Source organism: Mycteria americana, chromosome 3 (assembly GCF_035582795.1).
Source record: "Mycteria americana isolate JAX WOST 10 ecotype Jacksonville Zoo and Gardens chromosome 3, USCA_MyAme_1.0, whole genome shotgun sequence".
Classification (NCBI taxonomy): domain Eukaryota; kingdom Metazoa; phylum Chordata; class Aves; order Ciconiiformes; family Ciconiidae; genus Mycteria; species Mycteria americana.
The window spans coordinates 100127118-100149924 of record NC_134367.1 but is presented as its reverse complement, the minus strand read 5'-3'; the positions used below and the strand labels follow the sequence as shown (position 1 = coordinate 100149924).

General features: G+C 36.0%; 1 protein-coding gene across 2 annotated transcripts in view; it reads right to left on the bottom strand.

The window, feature by feature from the left end:
• LRPPRC (leucine rich pentatricopeptide repeat containing) overlaps positions 1-22807 on the bottom strand; it is a 95540-nt gene that overhangs the window by 12651 nt on the left and 60082 nt on the right. Inside the window, exons 26-32 of one of the 2 annotated variants that reach the window (XM_075496289.1) lie at positions 17266-17334; positions 16915-17005; positions 12713-12855; positions 12518-12617; positions 7692-7815; positions 3858-3946; positions 269-473 (exon numbers count right to left, since the gene is read on the bottom strand). In XM_075496289.1, coding sequence (XP_075352404.1) covers positions 269-473; positions 3858-3946; positions 7692-7815; positions 12518-12617; positions 12713-12855; positions 16915-17005; positions 17266-17334 — 821 coding nt within the window. The remainder of the gene's footprint in view (positions 1-268; positions 474-3857; positions 3947-7691; positions 7816-12517; positions 12618-12712; positions 12856-16914; positions 17006-17265; positions 17335-22807) is intronic. The other variant, XM_075496290.1, reaches the window with a different exon arrangement.

Below are 22807 nucleotides of genomic sequence, written 5' to 3'. Positions count from 1 at the left end.
CAAAGCTAAATTACACCACCAGAGAAGACCTTATGCTCTCCCAAATGCTTCATAGCTATCCCTGTATTTCATTAAATGATTTTCAACCCCAATTGTGTTTGGGAAATTATACCAGCACATAACTGAACAGCACATTGCTCAACTTGACCAGAATTTTAACATCTAGGACACTGTTGTAAGAATGGAAACAGAATGAAATGGACAATGCAAGTGATTTCCCACCACTCTGCATAGAAGAATTACATATACCAGTCCTAGAAATACTTACTTCTTAGTATGAGCCAATGCAATAGCGTTAGCTATTAGTGAGGCAGATACACCAACTGATTTTGTGATGTCTTCCAGCATGTTTTTAAGTGCTTGCAGGTTCTTTAAATCTCCTTTTTCTGCCAGAGTCTGAGTGAGCGCAATAACTGCTGGTCTAGTAGGCAACAAGCCATTGTCAAGCATTTCTTTTAAAACAGCCACGGCATCTACCGATGGTAAAGAAATAAGGGAAAAGGAAACCAGATTTTAGTTCAGAAGGCAACCATGCTGCTAGCATCATTAACCCTACCCTTTTAAAAACATGTACAGAAAATAATTCTCTTGCTGAACTTAAGCCCCAAAATTGCTATAGTGAATTATAACTTGAATATATACACACACAAATAAAAAATTTCAACCGTAATTCAGGTTAAAATGCTTTAATATTTGCTCAATAAAAAGTATTAAGATACTTCTAACATTTAATTAATTTATTTTAGTATCCAGCTCAAGGAAAGCAGCTGTCATAAATGTCCTCCCTTATGACGTTAAAGTCATGACCTTTTCAGCTTTTTTCCCCAAACTATAATCAATTTTCCTTACTAAAAAACAAGTGTTGCATACTTAAGAATAAATATAGTTTAAAAATGTAAGTCATTATTGAAACTGCTAAAGCCTAGTATTCAGATTTAAGTGTGCACCAAAACTTTGTTTACCAACATTTAACTTTTAAATAAAAGCATGCGACACAAGTCTCCATATGACACCAAAATAAACTCAAAACTGGACAGTTACCTCAAGAACTCCTAAAATTATAGCAATTACCTATGTTAAAAACAGACAAAATCAATCTCCTGTCCATCTGCCTCAAATTCCCCAAACTCACCACAGATGCAGTGCCCTCATTTCTCTAACCAGAATTCTTGTCAATTTACATTATACACGAGCAAACACACACAGAAAGACATGCCCCTCTGGTAAAAATCTCTTATTCCTTACCAGCACAGGCAGGATTAATCACAGATAATAGTTATAATACCAAGGGATAACACTTCTAACATAATATACACCCACTTGAACTCCACAGCATTAACATTCCAATTCAATATGCAGGTACCGCAGAAACCAAATATTACCTTTTACAAGAGAGGAAGAAAAAACATCCTGTATGCCTAACCTTCCTTCACAGAAAATTTTCTTTCTGCACCACCCCCCTCCTTTTTTTTTTTTATCCCATTTCTTTTTAGGGAAGGAAAGGAGCAATACATCATGGGCAAGATTCCCAAAATTTAAAAAGCAAACTTAAAACACATGCTAAGTTCAAATTCTCTCCTGACTGTAAGTGTGGACCTCCCTTTACCATGGAGCATGATCAGCCTTCTCAAGGACAGAGAAAGATTTGAACATTGCATGTATGCAGCACTACTGCAAGAAATTATGTGCTAGTAGCATACTAGATAATTCTGCTGGTATCTTTTTTCTTCTTATGCAAAAGCGCTCATTACTACTAATCTGAATTCATAATTTAATCCCTTGATTTTTCAGTACTTAAAAGCAGGTAACTGTGTGCTTGTGAAAACTGACCATTTATCTTTTAAAAGGCTTTCCTATAAAATCTGCAAATTCCATACTGTGAAACTCAAGTTCTGACTCTTAAAGTAACCTGGATTTTACCAAGTTCTTGCTAGAAGATATTAGAGCTCTTACGAGTATACTTAGGGACCTACATAAAAACTTTTAACTATACCACGTTACACAGCAAAGAATGATGGTGAACTATACAAGGAAGTGATCAAGCAAGCAAGTTTTACACAAGTGAAAGCCTTGACACGATGCAGGTCAAAGTGAGCTCACCACCAAAAGATTACAAAAAGACTGTGCCCAAAAATTTTTTGGGTAATCTATGAGCCTCAGAAAATGACCAGTATGGCTGAAATATTTAGTAGCTTCCATTTTCAAGGCTTCACTTACAAAAAGAGCAGTATCTTTCACATTAAAACAGAAACAAGGATCAAGTCTGACTATTCAGTTAAATTACCAAAGTAAAGCTTGTTCAATGCACCAAGATAAAGGAAAATATAATTTTGCAAACCAATGTAATTCCACAGACTTCCTGAGAAACTTTGTATTGTGCAAAAAGAAACATTTTTAGAGTACAGCAAGGGAGAGGGTTGACGTTGCAGAGAACTTAGTATGCTAGCTAAAAAGAAATCACTTAGCGCAAGAGATGGGCAGAATACAGAAACATCAGTGATGTTCTGAAGAAGTGCAGATTTTTGGTGTGCAATATTTAGGAAGAACTGGCAAAACTTTGTGGCACACTGGACAAGAAAAAGCAGAAAATTTATTAGAATAAAATGAGACAGGAAAGTCAGGTGAAGGACTTGAAAGCTGCAAAAACTTAAGACTTGCCAAGAGCAAGAGAAGCAATTGCATTCACCATAAATACTTCAGTCAATGACACCTGGCAATGACATCAGACTGGAGACTGAATGGGGATGGAATGTGAAAGAAGACAAGTTTATCAGCTGCAAGAAAGAGCACAAGTGAGAAGATGCCTGTAAATGTTCATCTTAGAGTATTTTAATGTAGCTGATGTTACATGGGTATGGGCTACTACAGCTACGCATAATGGAATAAAATAAAATTAACTGATGGCAGAATCAAAAACACGGATTTTCTGGTATGCCTTCTGGTATGAAAGTAAAACCCAATTCAGTGTAATACACTTTCTTCGTACATAGCTGCTTTAATGCTTAAAGGCACTAATGAAAATATGTTATCAATATTGTACTTACGCTTGCACAGGGATAAAAGACACAGCACTGCATGTAAAACTATGTGCTTGCAGAGTTTTTCTCTCTCACAAGAGTTCTACAGAACAACTAAATAAGTAAAATGTAATGCTGTGGAGCTGAATTCTAGGCTGCAACACAACCAATGCCTATAACTAAAATAACACAACTATAAACTTTATCCACCATCTTGTTGGATACCCTTACATACTCTTCAGCCACCATTTTCTTTTCTATCATCGTTACATTAAAAAGAAAACCAAACTGAGTATTTTGTTACTGTTGGTATTGAGAACTATTAAAAAGTATTTGATTAAGTTTTTAAATCAATATTATAATCATTTTGTGCACAATCATGCACATTTAACAGTCAATTTAACTCATCTGGTATCTCACACAACCAACACAATATGCAAGAAACAACTGCTGGGAATTGTTTCAGATGCTCTAAAGTATGTTAATTTCCAAAGCAAAATGACTTGTGCTGTGAATTTTAACGCACTTGAAAGCCTGTACTTTCTCTCGTTCTGGAGCACAAATTTTGCATGTCTGAAGAGCTGTGATTCATCTTAAGAAAACCCATCTTGTGTTAAATGGAATGGAAACTGGACTAAGTGGTCAAATGACAAGTACATTCATATTCAAGCTGTATTATAAATGCATGTACAGTAATTTACGTCTCTCAGCTACCACAAAAGGCTCTTGATAAGCAGGTAATTTGCTAAATGGACTCCTTTATCCAAGTATTCGAAGGGCGTTACAAGAAAAATCTGCAGAGGCATTAATGTGACGTAAAGGTCAAGCATTGTGACATACCTTTCAAATAATCCCGCCTAACTTGCGATATGATGAGGAGGCTGCTGGCAGCACTGTTCAGTGTGAAGCCCTTGATGTGGGTCTCAGCACTAAAAGAAGCAGACATTTAGAAAGGAATTACTGACATGCTTCTGATACGATAATAAATGGTTGAGCACCAAGGTGAAATTATAAAAACTACTGTTCGTATGTTAAAAATATTGCTGCAAAATATCGACCTGGAGACAGCTTTTGTGTTATCCTGTCAATGGTTATAGAAGGATAATTTTTTTTTGCATTCTGACAGATGACAAAGTTGGAAGTGAGCAACAAAAGAAACAAAGTACAAGATTTTTTTTAAACAATCGGTTCAGATTCTTGAATGCTGACATATTAGATGACTAAAATAACTGCATGCCCTGCATTGTTCTGTTGTATCCTAAGCTGGATACTTTTTCTTCTTTTTTCAATAGTCACCATAATTATAAAATGTAAAACTATTCTTTCAGCAATAAAAATGAAACATTTATTTTCAGCACTGTATATTTTAAACATAAACTAAAGCATATTATGAACTAACACCATATCATTTGGTTGATTAATTTTCAAATTTCTGTCATCTAGATATATACAGGTTTTAAAGTGAACATACTACATTTGCTGCCTTAGCCATGTTAAAATTGTATTTCGCTTATCAATTCTTTATCTCCTGTAATACAAAACTTCATGTATCTATAGCAAAGGGAATCTTTACTTTAATAACACTGCTAAAGCTTTTCTAACACTCTGGAAATTAGTCACGAGAGACTCACCAGCAATCACATTGATCTCATACTACAAAATGTTCCCATTCCTAAATGACATATAGCCACATTTTTAATATATAAGGATAACTTTACAAATGTTCATTTCTAGATTACAAAATCTCTACACAGAAAAGGGGGGCATTGCCATTTACCATATCAGCAATCAAGATAAACCTCACTGATCATCTTGTGGCAAACAACTGAGCAGCCTACCTACTTGAACTTAGAGGCTGAGCGGATTGGGAGGTAAGCAGGGTCATTGCTAAATTATTCTCCTCAATCCCAAGAAAATCCTTCACATCACACACAATATGACTATCCTCTCAGTCACTTTCAGCCTCCCAGGCTCACAAATGCAGTCACTGGACTCGGGATTTTCTTACTCTCCGAACCAATCCTCTTAATCCCTGCCTAAGCACCCACTGCTCAGTTCCGCCTTTTTTTTCCCCTTTGTCCCATCTGTCAAAGCCCTTAAGTCAACAATTCATGCATGAGACTGTAAATTACATATAACAAAGGATTTACTTTCTCCAATCTTCCAATCTTTAGTGTGATTAAATAGATGTTAGCTACTATTACAGAACTAATCCATCATTCTAATACTCCTAAATTTCTATTTAAAACTTCTTGGACTGAATGCAGTAAATATTCCTCAAAACAGTGCTAGAATGCCAAAGCAACCAGACTTGGGTTGACCAACAGATCAGTAACCTTCTGGGTTGGTTGGTTGGTTTGTTTTTGTTTGGGGTTTTGTGTGTCGTCCCCCCCCTCCCCCAAATGCAGAGTAGGAGTGCAATTGCCTTCTACCACATCACCTTCTCATGGAAGTTTCTCAGTTCTGATAACAGGAGGGAAGTTTTAAAATTGTCTGGCCTTTTTAAATAAAAAAATTACTTATTTTGTTGCCTATGCTAATACTCATACTAAGGCTCTCTAAATATTATTTAAATTTCAAATTTGGCTTCAAGCAGAGTAAAAAGAAAAAGATGTTAGCTTATATAAATGAAGGTAGCTTTCCTGTATTTTATGAAAATATTAGGAGTTGCACAAGTTTCAGGCCACTGCACACATTTAGGCTTTGTAGGAGTAATCTCTTTGTAATATGAGGTTAAAAAAATTGTCAAGCACGCAGAAACATGTGCGAAACACACAGATTTGCTATTCCTCAACCTTGTGTACACACACAATCACTTTCTCTACTTCAGTGAATAATTTAAAACTTACAGACTTTTGAAAATGATTAATGTAAGCATGATTTTGTTACTAGAAAAAAGATACACAGATAAACACCATGAACACTGCCAATATGAAGCATTCTCTGTCTTGATGCAACAGTGAGCTGCTACAGGCTTCTCAGAATGTCATTATTTGACATTTCTATGCTACAAGATGGAGTATGAGAGTTCTGAAAAGCACAGGGGTTATGATGATAGTTGGCTTTGACCAGTGACCAAGAATAGAACCTCTTATTAAATCCTATTTTCTTTTTTCCTAAATATCTCAAAGTTCAGAGGCTTAGTCCTTTAAAACACATCTCCAACTCTTTTAGTCTTCAACATTTTTTGTTCATTTTTTTTCCTGCATTTTGAATTTACATACTAAAACATTTATCTAAAAAGTGGGAATTCTGAATCATCGAAATACTAGGAACAAGCCACCACCTTCTTTCTGTTCTTCCAATCTGCAAATTACTGCTGATAACATGCAATACTTTGTGCATCTTCCTTACAAGTGCGTTTGAGCTGTGGAGCAGGGAAGCAGTCAATGCATGTACAAATCTTCAGTGGAGTTTCAAACTTCTTCCCCAAAGAATCTTTCAATACACCTTTCGATACATGAATATTTTCCACTAATGTTAAACACACTACCTAAATTTTATCAACATTCTTTGTAATTCTAAAACATGTCCTTTCCATCTTCTATTTACAAAGACTTATCAGTTACTTCCATTTCAGGGAGCTTAATTTGATAAACTGTTTTAGGTTTTCCTTGCTATAAGCCATATAACCATCAAGCACAAACATTCCTTATCATAAAGCCCAGTTACTGACAGCTATTTGAAAAAACATTATTTGTTCTTCTGAATGCAGAACTCAAATACTTATTCAATGAGATACTTTCTTCGGTCTAAACACTTTTAAAGAAAACATGAAAATAATAAACATCATCTTATACTATACTGTTCCCGGACATCAAAAACTAAGTTGACTCTAAAAATTATTAGATTTTTATAGTGCTCTATGCATCATGTAGGTTACCTACAGGCACTTTGAAATTCACTGTATTCAGTCAGAGAACACAATTGATGACAACCACTGTTCTTGTTTTAGCTGAAAAAACTGAAAGACTTAAATTACTTAAACTTAAATTTTTGTTGTTCTTATCTCTACACTGATGAGTAGTAACACTTTTACTCTGAAGCCTATAATCCGACCAGAAAACACATTACAGGCAATAATTAAAGCAAGTGGTGTACCATACAACTCACTGAAGGTTAATTCAATTCTGGTGATTCTAATAATACATGACAGCAGGTTGGATTTATTTCAGAAGTGTAAGAGTTGGATCTAAGGTTTATGGTCATCTCCTAGCCACTGGCATCACAGTCAAATGTACCACTTTGCATTTGGCAGGCAGCCAGCTGCGAGGGAGTGTGGGTAGGGTAGGACAGCAGCAGGGATGGGCATCGAGGGGAAGGCTCACGGGCAGTTAAGTGAAGGGATCTTGTCTGTTTGGATATTGCTCTGTAGAGGAAAAGGCAGACTGCCAGAAGGGTAGACTTTCAGTTCTGATGCCAAGTACATTCGTTGATACTGTTAGTTGAAACGAGTTATTAGCAATACATACTGTCACCCTGTACCTTTTTAATATATGGTACATCATCCTATGAAACACTGGTGTATTTCTTACCATAACTCCTCATTACCAGTCATGACCTGTTTTCCCATTGAAAGATAAGGACTTACCTGAATATGATTCAGAAATTATTTTAAAATAACACCCACCCCACCCAAACAATCAAAATCCCCCAAACACAGAAAAGCCTTACATGTGTTTCACTTCGATGGCTTCTTCAAGACAATTCTGTGTTAACAATGCTTTTATAAGGGTGCCATAAGAACGATAATGAAACTCATTTTTCCCTTGCATTTTCAGGAAAATATTGTACGCCTCTAAAAATGGAAAAAAAAAAAAAGAGCCAAAATGAAATATCATATTGCGATCATGTTGATCATATAAAGAAATCACCTATTCATTGAAAAGATCCATCTTAAATCTATTTATCCTCTGCTTACATCTTTGAGCCCAAAGCTGTTGGTCACAGCTTGTTCAAAACTGCTCGTATACCACACTCAACTGACACATACCTCCACAGAACAAGAAGTTTGCTACTGCTGTTTTTCTGTATGTGGCTGTTGCTTAAATACCAACACAGCTGGTTAGAAGGGGAAGACTCAGGATTTTTAAAGCAACACCTAATTCTGGGGTATGTAGCTACAGTGTCTGGTGCACGATTAGAACAGCATTTAACAAATAATATAGGAGGTGATTCCAATATGGGGAGATCAAATTATTTGGCTACAACAAGATTTATACAAAACATACAATTTACAAATATACAGATATTTAGCAAGTAAACTACGCTGCATTTGTTTGACTGATTAACAGTTTTATTTCATGCATTCACAATAACTGTCAGTGTATGAAAAGATGTTACCAAAAAGGGGAAAAAATGATAAGCACACTTTTCACTCATTTATTTTTCTGAAACAAGATTATGCAGCTATAAGCATGCAGCTAAAACTGCTATCCAGGCTGTAACATATGCTAGAAAGCTGTGTTAAGAACCACAAATGATCTTTTACATCTGAACGGTGACTGCATGTTCCATTTAATGAAACTCAAAAAATAATCCCTTTGCTAATTCAAATCATAGCCACAATAACCTTTAAAACTTTTCAGAAATACTTGGATTATCACTACAAATTTCACAGCTAAGCATTAATTTTTTTCTTATACTCCGAAAGTAAAGATGAAGACAACCCATTCGAATCTTACTGTCACAAGAAGTGTCACACTAATAGCACTTACTACAGTGTGCTGTGGAATTTTAAGCTGGCATTCCCCAAACCAAAACCGTTGGGTGTGCCTTTTGGTTTGAATCTTAAACTTCTTCAACCAAAGAGTATACATAAAAACCTCCTGAAATGCAGGCGCAAAAATGACTATGCATAAAATTTATTATTTACAACACACAAACTCTTACACTGAGTTAATAATGAGAATTAACGTTGCCATCCATAATCTACTGTGGACACTTGGAGCTACATTAAATATATATATATGAACAGAGATAAGGGATAAGAATATCACAGTAAAAATTAAATCCACTTCTGTGCGAGTTTCATGTATGAGAGAGAGACAGAGAGAGAATGACTGATGTCTGACATTACAATAGTGATTGCACTGTCAACCAAAAGACCAATAAAACAACAACAGGACAACACAGGAAAGGTCTTGAAATCCTCTACCATGTTTACTTATAGGCCTGAGGTCAAAGCTTGGCCTGTTGCAATGGGCTGAACCCTCTTGCCTGCTCAGATGCTGAACACCAGCATTCAAAGAGTGTTCACACTTAAATTCAGGGGGAAAGACATTTCTTCTTCCAGTTTTCTGAAATCTGAGATACCAGTAGACTAGCAATCGCATTCCACAATAACAAAAACCCTTTCACTAGTATAATCTATTACAAGTAATTATTTCATTAACAAAAATGTAGCTGACTGGTGATAGGTTTGTTCTTTCTGCTTGTGAAAGCCTGTTTAAATTCTATTTTATAAAGCCAAAAAATCCTTATGTTTGGAGACTCCTACAAAAGCTCTGCTCTCTTCAGAATGAACTAGGGTTTCACCCTGTGTTTGAATATTGCTTTCTCTTGGTTGGGTACAGAAATGGACCTTGCCACCACTGGACATGACGTCAAGCATGTGTTACCATCATTTATCACAGTCCACAAAATTTAAGGTCTATTTCTACAAGGAAATCTATTTAAATATTTTTTGTAATGACTAGTTCAATGAAGAACTAAAAATCTTTTTATCAGGTTTATTTTCCTGTTCTAGGATGTTTTGTTGTGTATGTCAGTCCCAACCTCAGAATGATTACCCTATTCAGATTATTTTCTTAACTTGATTTTGTATCAGTGCAAGTACCATGTTTGAAGTATACCTAGATGAGTCTCGAATTGAGACATATGCCTGATCAGGTATTATCAGCTTATTACTTCTTCAGATGGCATCTAAAATTACTGAAGTATATTAGCATTCAAAAGAGAAAGTTCTTGGATTCAAAATCTTATCGTGTTATACTAGCTATTTCAAGTAGAAAGATTTGTTAGAAAAGTGACAACTTGCCAAGAAAGTCTCAGTTCTCAAGACAGTCAAATTCATTTCAGCAATTGTAACTGTTTGGGATATGTGTAACATGATCCCCTAGAGTCAAATTCTCACACTGAGGAATCAAGATAAAAATGAAAAGATGACTTTGCATAAATCAAGCACTTCAGAGAATAGATTTTCAAAACACCTCCATGTCAGCATTGATAAATTCGTGAAATTAGTTACATAACTAGATTAAGTTAATCTCTTTCCTATCAAAAAGCTGATGCTGATAAAAAGTTATATTCTGCCCTATTACATTCACATCAAAATTACATTATACTGTTATAAAAATTGACAACTTTGTCTTAAAAAAAAACCCTATAAAACTATAAAAACTAAGAGAACTGTTTCCCAGGAAGAGAGGAACTGTTTCCCAACATTTGTCTTTTTTCCCTTAATTCCCAATAGCTCTAGACCACCTCCTCTCAAATACTGCACCTTTAAATAAAAGAATATGCAGGAATAATTTACTGATAAATTCAGTATCAAATGTCATCATCAACTGTTAGCAGTTACATTTTACATTTGTGTTTTAAACTAGTCTCCCTGCAACATCCAGGGCTTATTTAGTTTCCTCCTGCTCTCCACTTGATCATTTATGATATCAAAGGCACAGGACACTTTTCTAGGAATGATGTTATAAAATGCATTCCATTAATTTTGCATGGGTTTCAGTGAAAACACTGCTTCGTTTCTCATTTTGATTCCCAAAATTTACCAGCATGAAGAATTTCCTGAAAACATTAACTTTATGTCTGCGATAATACACAATTCTTAAATTCATATACATAACACGAGATTGCACTCCCTACATACAGAATATCCAGACTCCACTTTAGACTTCTAATCAGTGCTCCTATGACTGAATAACTCTATAGGGTCATTTCACTAACAACAGAAGTTAACTGTTGTGAATGACTGACAGATTCTTCTTTTAAAAACTCAAAGCTTAAAAATCTATGTGTTCAACCTGTAAAATATACTGATAACACTCAGAGAAGAAAATAACTAGGTATCTTGTATTTGTAAATCTTCCTCATTCAGCAAAATTAATTTTTTTAAACCTATTTAATTCTATTTTCTAATCTGCTTTCAAGTGAGATACCTAGTTATCTGTCGTAGTATAGGCGAAGAAAATGAGGATTTCCAGAATATTCAAATGCTCTGCACCTTGGCAAATGCTAGAAATGGACTAATTTCCACCCCTCCTTGAAAGGTCCAGTAATGCTAGTTCTGACTCTGTGACCCTGCTTTGAGATGAGACGGCTAGGAATGGATTTCCCATGATTTACACACAGACTGAGCCACAGGAACTGCACTAAAGTACACTCCTCCTTTCTATATACAGAAGCAAATACCCATGCATAAGTTAATTCTGTTTTTATCTGAGGTAGGGAAGTTAGCGCAGAAGAGCTATTCTTTTTTTGTAGCAGAATTGATCTGAAGTGATGTCTCAATTTTATTTGTGGGGTGGCACCCACAGGCACAGGGGTTTGGAAACAGTGAACTGTGAGGACACAGATTTTGATCTTTTGTTTATAGTCTGTGTATTTCTTTGGGGGAGGAACAACAGGAGGAAAAGTTTGCAAATTCTACAGAGAAACATGGACCACTTTAATCTTTGTTGTAAAGAAGCTAAAGACACTATGCAACACATTGAATCCTCCCTTCAAATAGAAATAAATAGCCTTGCAACATCAACAAATAGAAAATAGACTAACAGATAAAAGCCAGATAGGAAGAGAGCAATGATTTTCTCCATAACATAGTCCCATCTCATTTAATCTCATCTATTTAATTTCTTTGCCAAATGTATAGCTTAAATAAGGTACCTGTGGAACCATATCTGATCTTAGTATTACGACTTCAACAGCAGGGGCAAATACAAAAGCTCTGAACAACTTCTTTTACTAGGTAATTACCTTCCCATAAATATGTCTCAGCAATTTCACTCAATATTAATCTTTCTTCTCACTACACTTCTCATGTCTCACACCATAAAACTTGTGACCAAACAGCTAGATTTTCTGGGAACCATAAAAACGGTATTTTTAGCATCAATCCTGTACATAATTTAGTTTCTGGTGTTTAATAGATACATTTGAAAGTCTAGAACATGGTGTTAACCCAACAGTATAAACTGAACTACAGACCAGCAATACTTCGGTAATTTTAAAATTGGCAACTTCACCGCAGACTGGCTTTCAAACACGCATTTAAAAGTCAGCATTTCCAATGACATTTTAAATATTTTAGCATATCCTTCTCATATCAGTTTCTGAAGAAGAATATTGGCAGGTAACATTATCATGTACCTTTGCTAACATACTAGCAAACCAACAAAAAGCAGCAGGCAGCATGTGTTGCTCTGTAATTAATCAAAATCTTAAAATTAATGCTGAAGGGGGAAAACACCCAGTGGTTTTCAGTTTACCTTTTGCATTGTTTTTCTTGCAAAGCATCCTTATTTTTCTTTCTTCCACATTAGAAGCACTTGAACTTCTGGTATCTTCATGCCTAACCTTTAAAACAAACTTATAAGTTACTGTAATGATATCTGTTATCATTTTTCAATGTAAAGAAATATATTCAAAAGTGTTGTTAGCTAGGAAAGTTAAACTCCAATTACCTTAGGTACCTCAAATGGAACAACCTGACCATTTTTCTCAAGTATATCAGCCAGTAAGGTTAGTGTTTTTGCACGAGGAACAACATTTTCTTCTTGAATTTTGGTCCAAACAGCTTCAGCTTTTCCCCAGTCACCATTGTTTTCTGAAATAAGATTCCAATCTTCAGATAAAAGCACATTTAGAGTATACATACGTATCTAAAGTGATTAAAAATAGGTATCTTTGGAAAATAATTCATCAATTAACCATGTACTTCTGCTTCATACGATCATCAACTTGAAAAGTTCTAAACTAATTTAAATACAGAGGGCACCAGACGATGCAAATAGAAAAAGACACCCAAAAGGATTGGATGATTTTTCAAATTAATGAGAAATCAACTCAAAAATACTGCAGAAGTGTTCCTCCTAGCTCATCAGTTCTAATATTCTTAACTGTTAATTGTAAAAACAATTACAAAAATTTTTAAATTATTACAAAACATTGACACTCTTAAGGTACCACTTTTAAGTTCTATTCCCAAATGCTTCAAATTAAATCCTCTGGTTATGTTGCTACTGAGTTAGAGCATCCACATCCCAGAATTTTACCACTTTCAAGTCACAGAATCACAGAATCATATAGGTTGGAAAAGACCTTTAAGATCATTGAGTCCAACCATAAACCTAACACTACCAAGACCACCACTATACCATGTCCCTAAGCACCTCATCCAAACATCTTTTAAATACTTCCAGGGATGGCGACTCAACCACTTCCCTGGGCAGCCTGTTCCAATGCTTGATAATCCTTTCAGTGAAGTAAAATTTCCTAATATCCAGTCTAAACCTCCCCTGGCGCAACTTGAGGCCATTTCCTCTTGTCCTATCACTTGTTACCTGGGAGAAGAGACTGACCCCCACCTCTCTACAACCTCCTTTCAGGTAGTTGTAGAGAGCGATAAGGTCTCCCCTCAGCTTCCTTTTCTCCAGGCTAAACAACCCCAGTTCCCTCAGCCGCTCCTCCTAAGACTTGTTCTTCAGACCCTTCACCAGCTTCGTTGCCCTTCTTTGGACATGCTCCAGCACCTCCATGTCCCTCTTGTAGTGATGGGCCCAAAACTGAACGCAGTATTCGAGGTGCGGCCTCACCAGTGCCAAGTACAGGGGCACGATCACTTCCCTACTCCTGCTGGCCATGCTATCTGGCCACACTATGCTGGCCACACTTAACTAAGTCAAAGAAGCATTCTAGGCTTTCAGGCTCTCATTTTGCTATGAAAAAAATGCATATCTGAAGACTGTAAAAGGTAAGTCTTCTGAAAGAGAAAAAATTAAATAAATTGCTACTAAATTCACAGAATTCAACTGTTTTTAACAAGAATAGCAATTTATATATACACCACTGTACAAAACTGCAAACAAAAAGAAAGCTGGACTTTGTGAAAGAAAACAGTTAACTACTATTTAACTACATACACCAGGTGGTTTCCTGTGTCTCCTATCATGAAGTCACCACAACAGCATTGGCTTCTGGTTGTAGGTCCTAGTCACAGCTACCTAACCCCAACATCTGCTAGCTGTAATCTGTCTGTTCCATGGTTTAATTCAGAACCCCAGAAATGAAGAGATGCAAGGCAAGAAGGCAGAGTCAGAAGGCGGATGATGGAATGAATCGTTCACACAGCAATATCTCAGCCTCTAACAGGAGCTCTTCAACTATTCTTCCACTGCTCAGTTAAGGAACTTCAGCTGTTCTGTAGCTCAGGCTCCACTGACTAAGTCATAATACAAAGAAAAAGCTGGAGCAGCCACCTGGAAGCAGCATGACACACTTGGATATTATCTAGAATTGTTATAAAGTTGGCATTTCAAAGCCGCATATGCTGCTTTGCAAACAACACTGCAATGCAATACTGAAATGTTACACTGCAATGTTCTCTTCTTTCAGGAGCAGCACGGGTTTAGGAAAACACATGGATATGTAACTGGGCTGGTTCAAGATCCAAGCCCACTTTCAACAAGGTTCTGAAATCACTTCGGCTTTTTAGAAGAGGCAGCAAACTGGTGACTACCTTAAGTCAAATAAAGTGATTGGTTTTAGGGACTAAATACTGCATATAACATTTTAAAGCAGATTATTATAGCAGTTAACAGAGTAGGACAGAGAATGTCTTAACACTTTTTCATGTGTTTGTCCCTATGTTTGTCACTTGTGAGGCCACATCTAGAGGACACATCTAGTGTCCAGTTTTGGGCTCTACAACTATAAAAGAGATGCTAGCAACTGGAGCAAATTCAGCCACCAAGACAGACGTGGGGCTGGAGCAGATTAAGTAAGAGAGGAAGCTGAAGATGATGAGGTTTTGGCAGCCTGAAGAAAAGCAGGCTAACAAGGGATCCAGTTCCTTTCTTCAACTACCTAACTGACAGTTACAGAGAACAGCGAGCCAGTCTCTCCTCGCAAGTGCACAGCAAAGGATGAAGGGTGATGGTTAAAAGTTGCAGGAATGGAGTATCTGAAGATGATCAAACCCTGGAACAGGTTGCGCAGGGAGGCTGTTTGATTTCTACCCTTGGAGGCACTTCAAAACTTTACTAGACAAGGCCATGACCTGATCTAACTTTGAAGCTGGGAAAGGACTAGGCCTGAAACTCCTGAGGCTCCCTCCAGCATAAATTATTCTGTGATTCTACAAAACCAAATGCATTGTTTTCAACATTTTTGATCACAGCTTAGACTAGATGGTAGATTTTTTTTTTTTTTTTTTTACATGCTTAAAATAGATCTGAAGTTATGGCTCGGGTGCACAATGACAACTCTCTACTGTACTTGTGCATGGGGCAGCTTTGACAGATAATCTAAAATGGTTGAAAGCAGGAATGTGCACGGTTTTTGTTTTTTAAGGTGACAGAAACCCACAAACGTTTTCCACTTCTTTGAATAGATGGAATTGGTTTTGTCTTCTGAAAGAAGACTGAAGATTTTGCATGACAGAATTTGATAAATTGTATCTTCTTAGATTCTCTTCCTAGTAGTCACACTGTCAGACTTCGTCACTGCCAGAGGTGAACAGGATGAGTGGAGAAACAGGAAGGTTCCCTCCCTGTTGAGACAAGATTGCTTTTCAGGCCTACTTGATTTTTGATGGTGAACTAGTATATGCTAAGCCACAATTGGGTAACACTACAGTTTGGTTTTGAAGCTTTCTGAAGCTGTTCAGGAAATGAAAAGGAAAAAAGTTCTCAAAGGGTCTCTGGTCATTTTTTTGTGGAAGTACACGTCCCTTCTGCTTGTGGTAAGTGCAATGGGGAAGAATCCTCTTTCGTTACCATATGAAAAGAAAAAGGGGGTTCGAGTAATATTGTCTTTAGCATTAAAACATCACTAGTTCTAGTCAACCAAAAATATACATGGGGAACAGCCTAAAACTACGTCAAGCTCAAATGCAAGTTTTCCCATGACCACATACATCAAATTGCTGTAATGGCTCATTAACATACATATACATTACCAAAGTACATAGCAATCCCTGTAATGCTTTTTTTATATGTCCCAATTAACTATTTAGTGCTCCATATCCAATCTTAACACAAAATGTTTTTTTCAAGACTTTAAAATAACTAGGACGAAAGTTTCCAAAATTTTTATTATGTATAATACAGTATGATACACTGAATAACAAAGCCAGCACAGACTGAAAAATACAGAAAAGAGGAAATGAAAAACACTATAGATACATCCTACACTAAGTGTAGCATAGAAATGAACTTTCAATTTAAAACACTGTTCCGTTCTTATAAATGATGCAAAAGTTAGGTTGTGGCTGGTGAAGAATTGGTAGATTTAAAAAAAAAAAAAAAAAAGCACCTTTCAGAACCAGATCCAATTACAGGAGACTCCAGATCTTCGCCAGTTACGAAGACATAACAAAGGAGCAGTTTTTCTTCTTTAAGCATATTAAAAACCAAAACAAGAGTAAACTTTCAAATCAGGACACAAGACAACAGCATGGATTGGAAGACTCGTATAAGTTCTATGTAAGTGTTGAGGTCTGCAGGTAAAAAAAACCTGTACTCTCTCCCCCGCAAGATGCCTCAGAAACAGTATCCAGGCTAATTGCATATCAGGATAAAACTCCTCTCCAATTCAGGGTTATTGCCTATCTCCAACCACAAAGGAAAACAGACTACAACATGAAAAAGATCACAAGCTCACTTACCACACAGTTGAAGCAGGTAGTAATACATCTCATCTCTATCACATTCAAATAGATTTTGAGTTAATTCTACCAAGTGTTCCAAAGTCTCCATCTTTAAAAAGAAAGAACATAGTTATACCTCAGCCAAACAATTATTTTTCTATATACATGCACTTACATGCTGTGTGCATTCAGCTAAAATAATATTTCTGTTTAAGTATACACCAGCATTTACACAGAGCATTAAGTTCACCTCATCAGCCTGTCACACATCCTTTCACAAACACAGAAATCAAGCAATGAAGTATTTCAAAACAATTTTTCTTGGAATATAATGACAGTTACATAGAAGACATCATATGAGCCACATACCTGATTACTTGATATACACTTTTTTGCAAACCACTGCAACCTTCCAGAGTGTGCTCTCAAGCCAGGAGTCTGTAAAATATTTATTTCCATAAGAAGAAACACATTACTTCACATAGAACATTCTAAGGAAAAGAAAACATAACACACGTACTCATAATAAAAGCTCATAGTTTTTGTTTGTTTTTTTGAAACCTGAATGAGACTACAAGCTCACAAATAATCAAGTTAGGTTGCCTTTATAAGAGACTTAAAAATTGTAGTCATTTTATTCAAGACTTTTTCCTTTTTGGTTGAACACTGCCGAGAGTGTTGATTTAAAATACACTTCAGATAAACTAAAATGTTAAGTCACATCTATCACCACAGTAATAGAGTATTATTGCTATTACCCATGGTAATCATTTGGATTACTCACGGTAAAGAATTACACCAAATGTTTCCAAACTGTCTTCACAATGAAATGTTCATATTCAACACCACTGCAATGTCTTAGCAACTAGAAAACCATGCCTCTCAACCGCATCACCACCATTTGGTACCCCTTCTCTGCTAACATTAGCCATTTTCTTACAACTATTAATACCTAGAATCAATAGTGTTTTTAGATACTGACTTCTCTTGCTCAGTAAGAAAAACAGGAATTTACAGAGGAGTAACTGTTACAACTGTAACGCGCTGCCAATGCAGATGCCAGGTATGCTAACCGTAAGGCAATTCCTGTCCCAGAACAGAGCAAAGCCTTACTCTTAAGTGTGTGTACACGGAGGAACTGATGTATAATAGTTAATATGCCATAGTTCTTTCTGTTATTAATTTTCCCAGATTTAATGAGCCTTTGCTTATTCATTCCTTTGTTGTTTCGAGCGGACTACAGCTACAGAACACACATTCTCAAAAAGGTTTCAATCCTTGGAAACTCCATCTGGTATAGACTACCACATTGTGTCTTCTCACCACCACAGACCATAATCAAAATATCAGTTCCTCCACTTAAATAAATTCTTAAATAAAATCTTAAATAAATTCTAAAATAATAAAAATTCTTAAATAAAACATAGGAAAATTCAAAGTTCTTAAAGAAACATGTTACAGGCATGTAACTTATGTCCAACGTATCTAAAAAAATGATACAAAAAACTGTGTGCAAAGCATCCATCATTTTCACCTCTTACCCCTCCCTCCCACAGGGTAGACTCTTGTTTTAGCACAAGGATCATTTACAGAGAGGAGACTGCTTTCATTTCAGGTGTCTAGATTCACATTAATATAGCTCAAAGTGGTTCCGAGGAAATGTCTCTTCATCCCTACAGAGAAACATGTGTTTTGACTCTTGAAGGCTTTTAGCTGTTAATATTATAAGAAGTCTCTACTGTTTAAACATGAAGTCCGACTTCCAAAATTTGAACACCACTTCACATAAAAGGTAAATGGCAGTTTGAACAAAAAGCTGTGAGAAATATTGAGTCTCAGTTCAAAAGCAGCCGAAAAAATTACCATTGGAAACGTCAATTTACCTTCTGTATTTTTAACACAGATAATTTCCTTTCCCTATATCTTCCAAGAGCAGAATTATTACCATTATATCCTTCTGAAATAAGTCAGCATACACCAGAAAACCAGCATGCAAAACTTCAATCAAAAATGTTAAAATTTGCTGAAGTTACAGGAAACAGTGTTCTGCAGAGTAAATGTTAGGCCATATAATCCTGCTAACCATCCAAACCATTTTATGTAATCATTGTAAGGGTTTTAAAAAATAGAGGATGCTAACCTCCCATTCTTCAACATCGACCATCTTTTCTACGTATTTAACTGTGCTATAAAAATAGTCTCAACCCAAGAGGTTACAGAAAAATAGTGGCTTCTCAAGTATTCAAAAATGGTATATATTAAACACAGTTTTGCTTTCCAGGTACTTGCTTTTTTTCCGATCAGGTTTTTTCCCCACAGTTATTTATGTTTATAGGTACCTGTCCAGTGCTTTTTTTAAGAGCTGCCAAGCAGTTTCACATAAAATATGCTGAAAACTAAGTCAAGAATTAACATCTTACACAACAGGCTCTTGAAAATGAAAAAGAAAAGAGTATGTTGCCTGCATTTGTAGCTAATCCTCTTTAGGACATGGTAAAATTCAAATGCTGAAGTCACTTACAACTTCCAATATCATTGCTGATCCGAATGCCAATGAACTCAACAGCTCCAAAGCTACAAACTTTTTATAGTAAATCCTTTCCTGTTCAGAAATGATTGATGCGTCTGTCACTACAAGGACAGCTGAGTTATACAACAGATATCCTTGTGTTTCATTTTGAAATTGAGAAGTGTTTTCACATACTGCAGGTCTCAATCATCAAAAGAACATCTAGGTCAGATTAACTAAATCTCCAGGGCTTGCCTGATAGTCCATATTTGTAGCTTATCCCTTACCATCTTAGGGAATTTCAAACATTGCATTTAGCAGGAAGCAGACTTCCTACAATACAGCAGACTAAAATACAGAATAAAAAAATGCAAGGAATTAAAAAAAAAAAAAATCAGTAAAAAACTGTTACTCTAATTACTCTTCCAAATTCCCATTTAAAATTTTGATCTTGCTTGTTTCAGTGAACAACAACAAAAAAGTATTATTGAGTCATAACATTTTGTTCTCTGTTTTTCTCCCCAGTTTTAGGGCATTCACTGCTTTAAAGAATGAAACAACTATTGAGAGTCTCAAGGAATTCATACAGCATATAAACTAAACATGGAGGTTTTCTGGCTTTTAAATTATCTCTGAATATAAAACAACTGTACTGTACTAGACCAGAAGTTCATCTAGCCTTTTATCTTCTTCCTAACAGTGCCTGCAGAAGAATATAAAGTGACATAAAACCCAGCAATACTTCCCCCTTAGTGCTCTTTCACTCTCCAACTACTTGAGATTCAGTGGGTCACACTGTTTCTAGTAAGTGATTTCTCTTCCATGAGCTTTTCCAGTTGCCCCTGGAACCCCATAAGATTTATCATTCATAAGATCTTTTGGCAAAGGGTTGCCTCAGTTACCTTCTACAGAAAACAACCAAAATACTACCACTTTTTGTTTGTTTGCAGCCTAGCTTCTGCCAGCTTCATTTGAAGCCCCTAGATTTTGTATTGGAAGACAATGCACAATTGATTTCTCTGTATCCTCTCCATTTCATATTAATTTCCTGAGCAGTATAGATAATTCCTTGTTTCACTGTTTCTTTTCCAGACTAAGCAGAACCCACCTACTTAGTCATATCTCCTACAGAAACCATTCCATACTTTTGACCACCTTTGTTACTATCTTTCTGAGGCTCAGCATACAAGCCTACACTAGTTTACTCATTGATTCTGTATTTTCACACACAGAAGGGAAAACTAACCAGAAGGGGAAAAAATACGCTGCATCTTTAGAAGAGCTCTTGCCAAGCAGCACTCAAAAATCATGCGAATGCAACAATCCTAATACACTGAAAGCATCTGATTCTTTCTCTTCCTTCCTAGAACCAGTCACTCCAGACAGGTGACTGAAGGGGTCCAATCACCAGAAAAAAAATCTTTTCTGTACTAACATTTTTATTTGTGCTAATTTCTACCTATTACAACTGAAAGAAAACAGATTGTCTAGCAAAACACTGACCTGTCAGAGAGGATTCTATTTGATGTTTTTCCAGATTTTTATATAACGATAGAAATATTCAAGTTTTGTTTACATTAGTGTTCTGTAACTGTTCCAGCTAATAGACCAATACCATTTTTTTATGTTTTAAAAAGCCTTAAAAAAAAAGTTAGGTGATTTACAGAAGACACCTGGAAAAATATTGATTTACTTCTCTCTACTTGCCTAAAGCAACCTTTTTCTCTTTAAACACAAAACCTACTTAAGGAGAAAAAACGCAAAACCCAACATAACAGACCAGAAACCCTGTGGTATTGTTCAAAAAGAGGGACTTTCAGAAAACTAAGAGTTGAGAGTGTCCCAAAACGGCACCACTTTTCCTACAGCTGGCTTTGGATACATAATTATTTAAAAGCCAGCAAAAGTATTTTTCGTTTGCAATATACATGACACAAGGTGGATTACTCTCTTGTTTTAACCTTCCAGCACTGCACTTCCACAAACTACTACTGTGCACTGGTTGGCAAAATAATTGTTACATATCCTGGACAACTTATTCTAGCCTTTCACAGTGTAACTTTGCTGTGAGTAATGCATCAATTCTAACCTTTCAAGTTTAACTCTGCCCTCCTTAAGTGTTTTATGTTTCCTTCCTTTCGTTATGTTTACTTACTTACATTTTCTTCCCAAATTTCAGTCTTTTCTTAGGGAAACAGTTCTACTATAATCACCAATACAAACATATTGGAAAGAAACAGACAAATTTTATAAACACCATCCATGCTGCACTTTCTGATGGTATTTTTTGGACAGGTAGATCCATTCGTTCCTCTCTTGCAGCTAAAAAAAGCCAGTAATAATAAGAGACAGCTAATGCTGGTAAGGAAGAAGAACATTTCATGATGAGTTACATCAACAGCCATAACAGACTTATGTTACCAGTACCAGAACCAGTTACTGAGATTTAGATGCCAAAGCAATGTCTTGCAAGAAAATGCGTTACTTCTCCAAACAGACAGCTTTAAACAGACAGCTATAAGAACTGATGTATGTCATTTCTACCAGCTCTCTCCAACATCAGCATCGGTGAAAACAGAACATTTGATGGCAAGTTCTTAATTTAAAGATAAATTTTTCCCTGATTCCACAAAAATGTCTATAAAATGTCACAAATTCCACGCAGCTTCAATGAGGCCTGGGATATTTCTGCATGGCAGCTTACTTGAACAAAGTTTTTTACAACATAAACACTGTACGCTATGCTTGAATCTTCCCCTACGTTAAAACTCTTGGCAGAAGTCCTCACTTCTATTAAGCAGTAGGTGTACTGCCTAATCAGAAAGTTAAAAGAATACACAGATGTAAGTTTTTGTACTTTGTGTAGCCATCTAAATCTAGTTGATGGATGAGACGGTTAAAATTATCTTACACTTCTGTTATATCTTTGCCTCTCATTAAATACTCCTTCACCTTCAAATAGCAATGCATTAGTCTCAAAAAATACTGATTAAACCATTTATATTAAGATTTTTTTTATATAATCTTAAATCTGTGTTCATATGCATGAAACAAGCATACCATTTTGCTGCATTTCTTACATTATAATCTTTATAGCATAACGTAAGTGAAGTAACATAGAGGGATATACGGAATACACAGAAGATTGTTTTGATTACTGGCTCTGAACATACGAACTTCTACGCAATAGTCTAGAAGTTTATAAAAGAAGCATCTTTAAAGACTGAGGGATCTAAAAATAATCTCTGCATCAAAAAGCATCTTTCCTGTTGCAATCTTATCAGCTATGTAATAAAATACATTACCCCTCTCTAGCTCTGCTTTTCTTTAAGTCATTGTACTCCCAGGATAACACTAGAGCTACATCTGTATATGGCAGGCAATAGAAGTAATAGTTTTCTA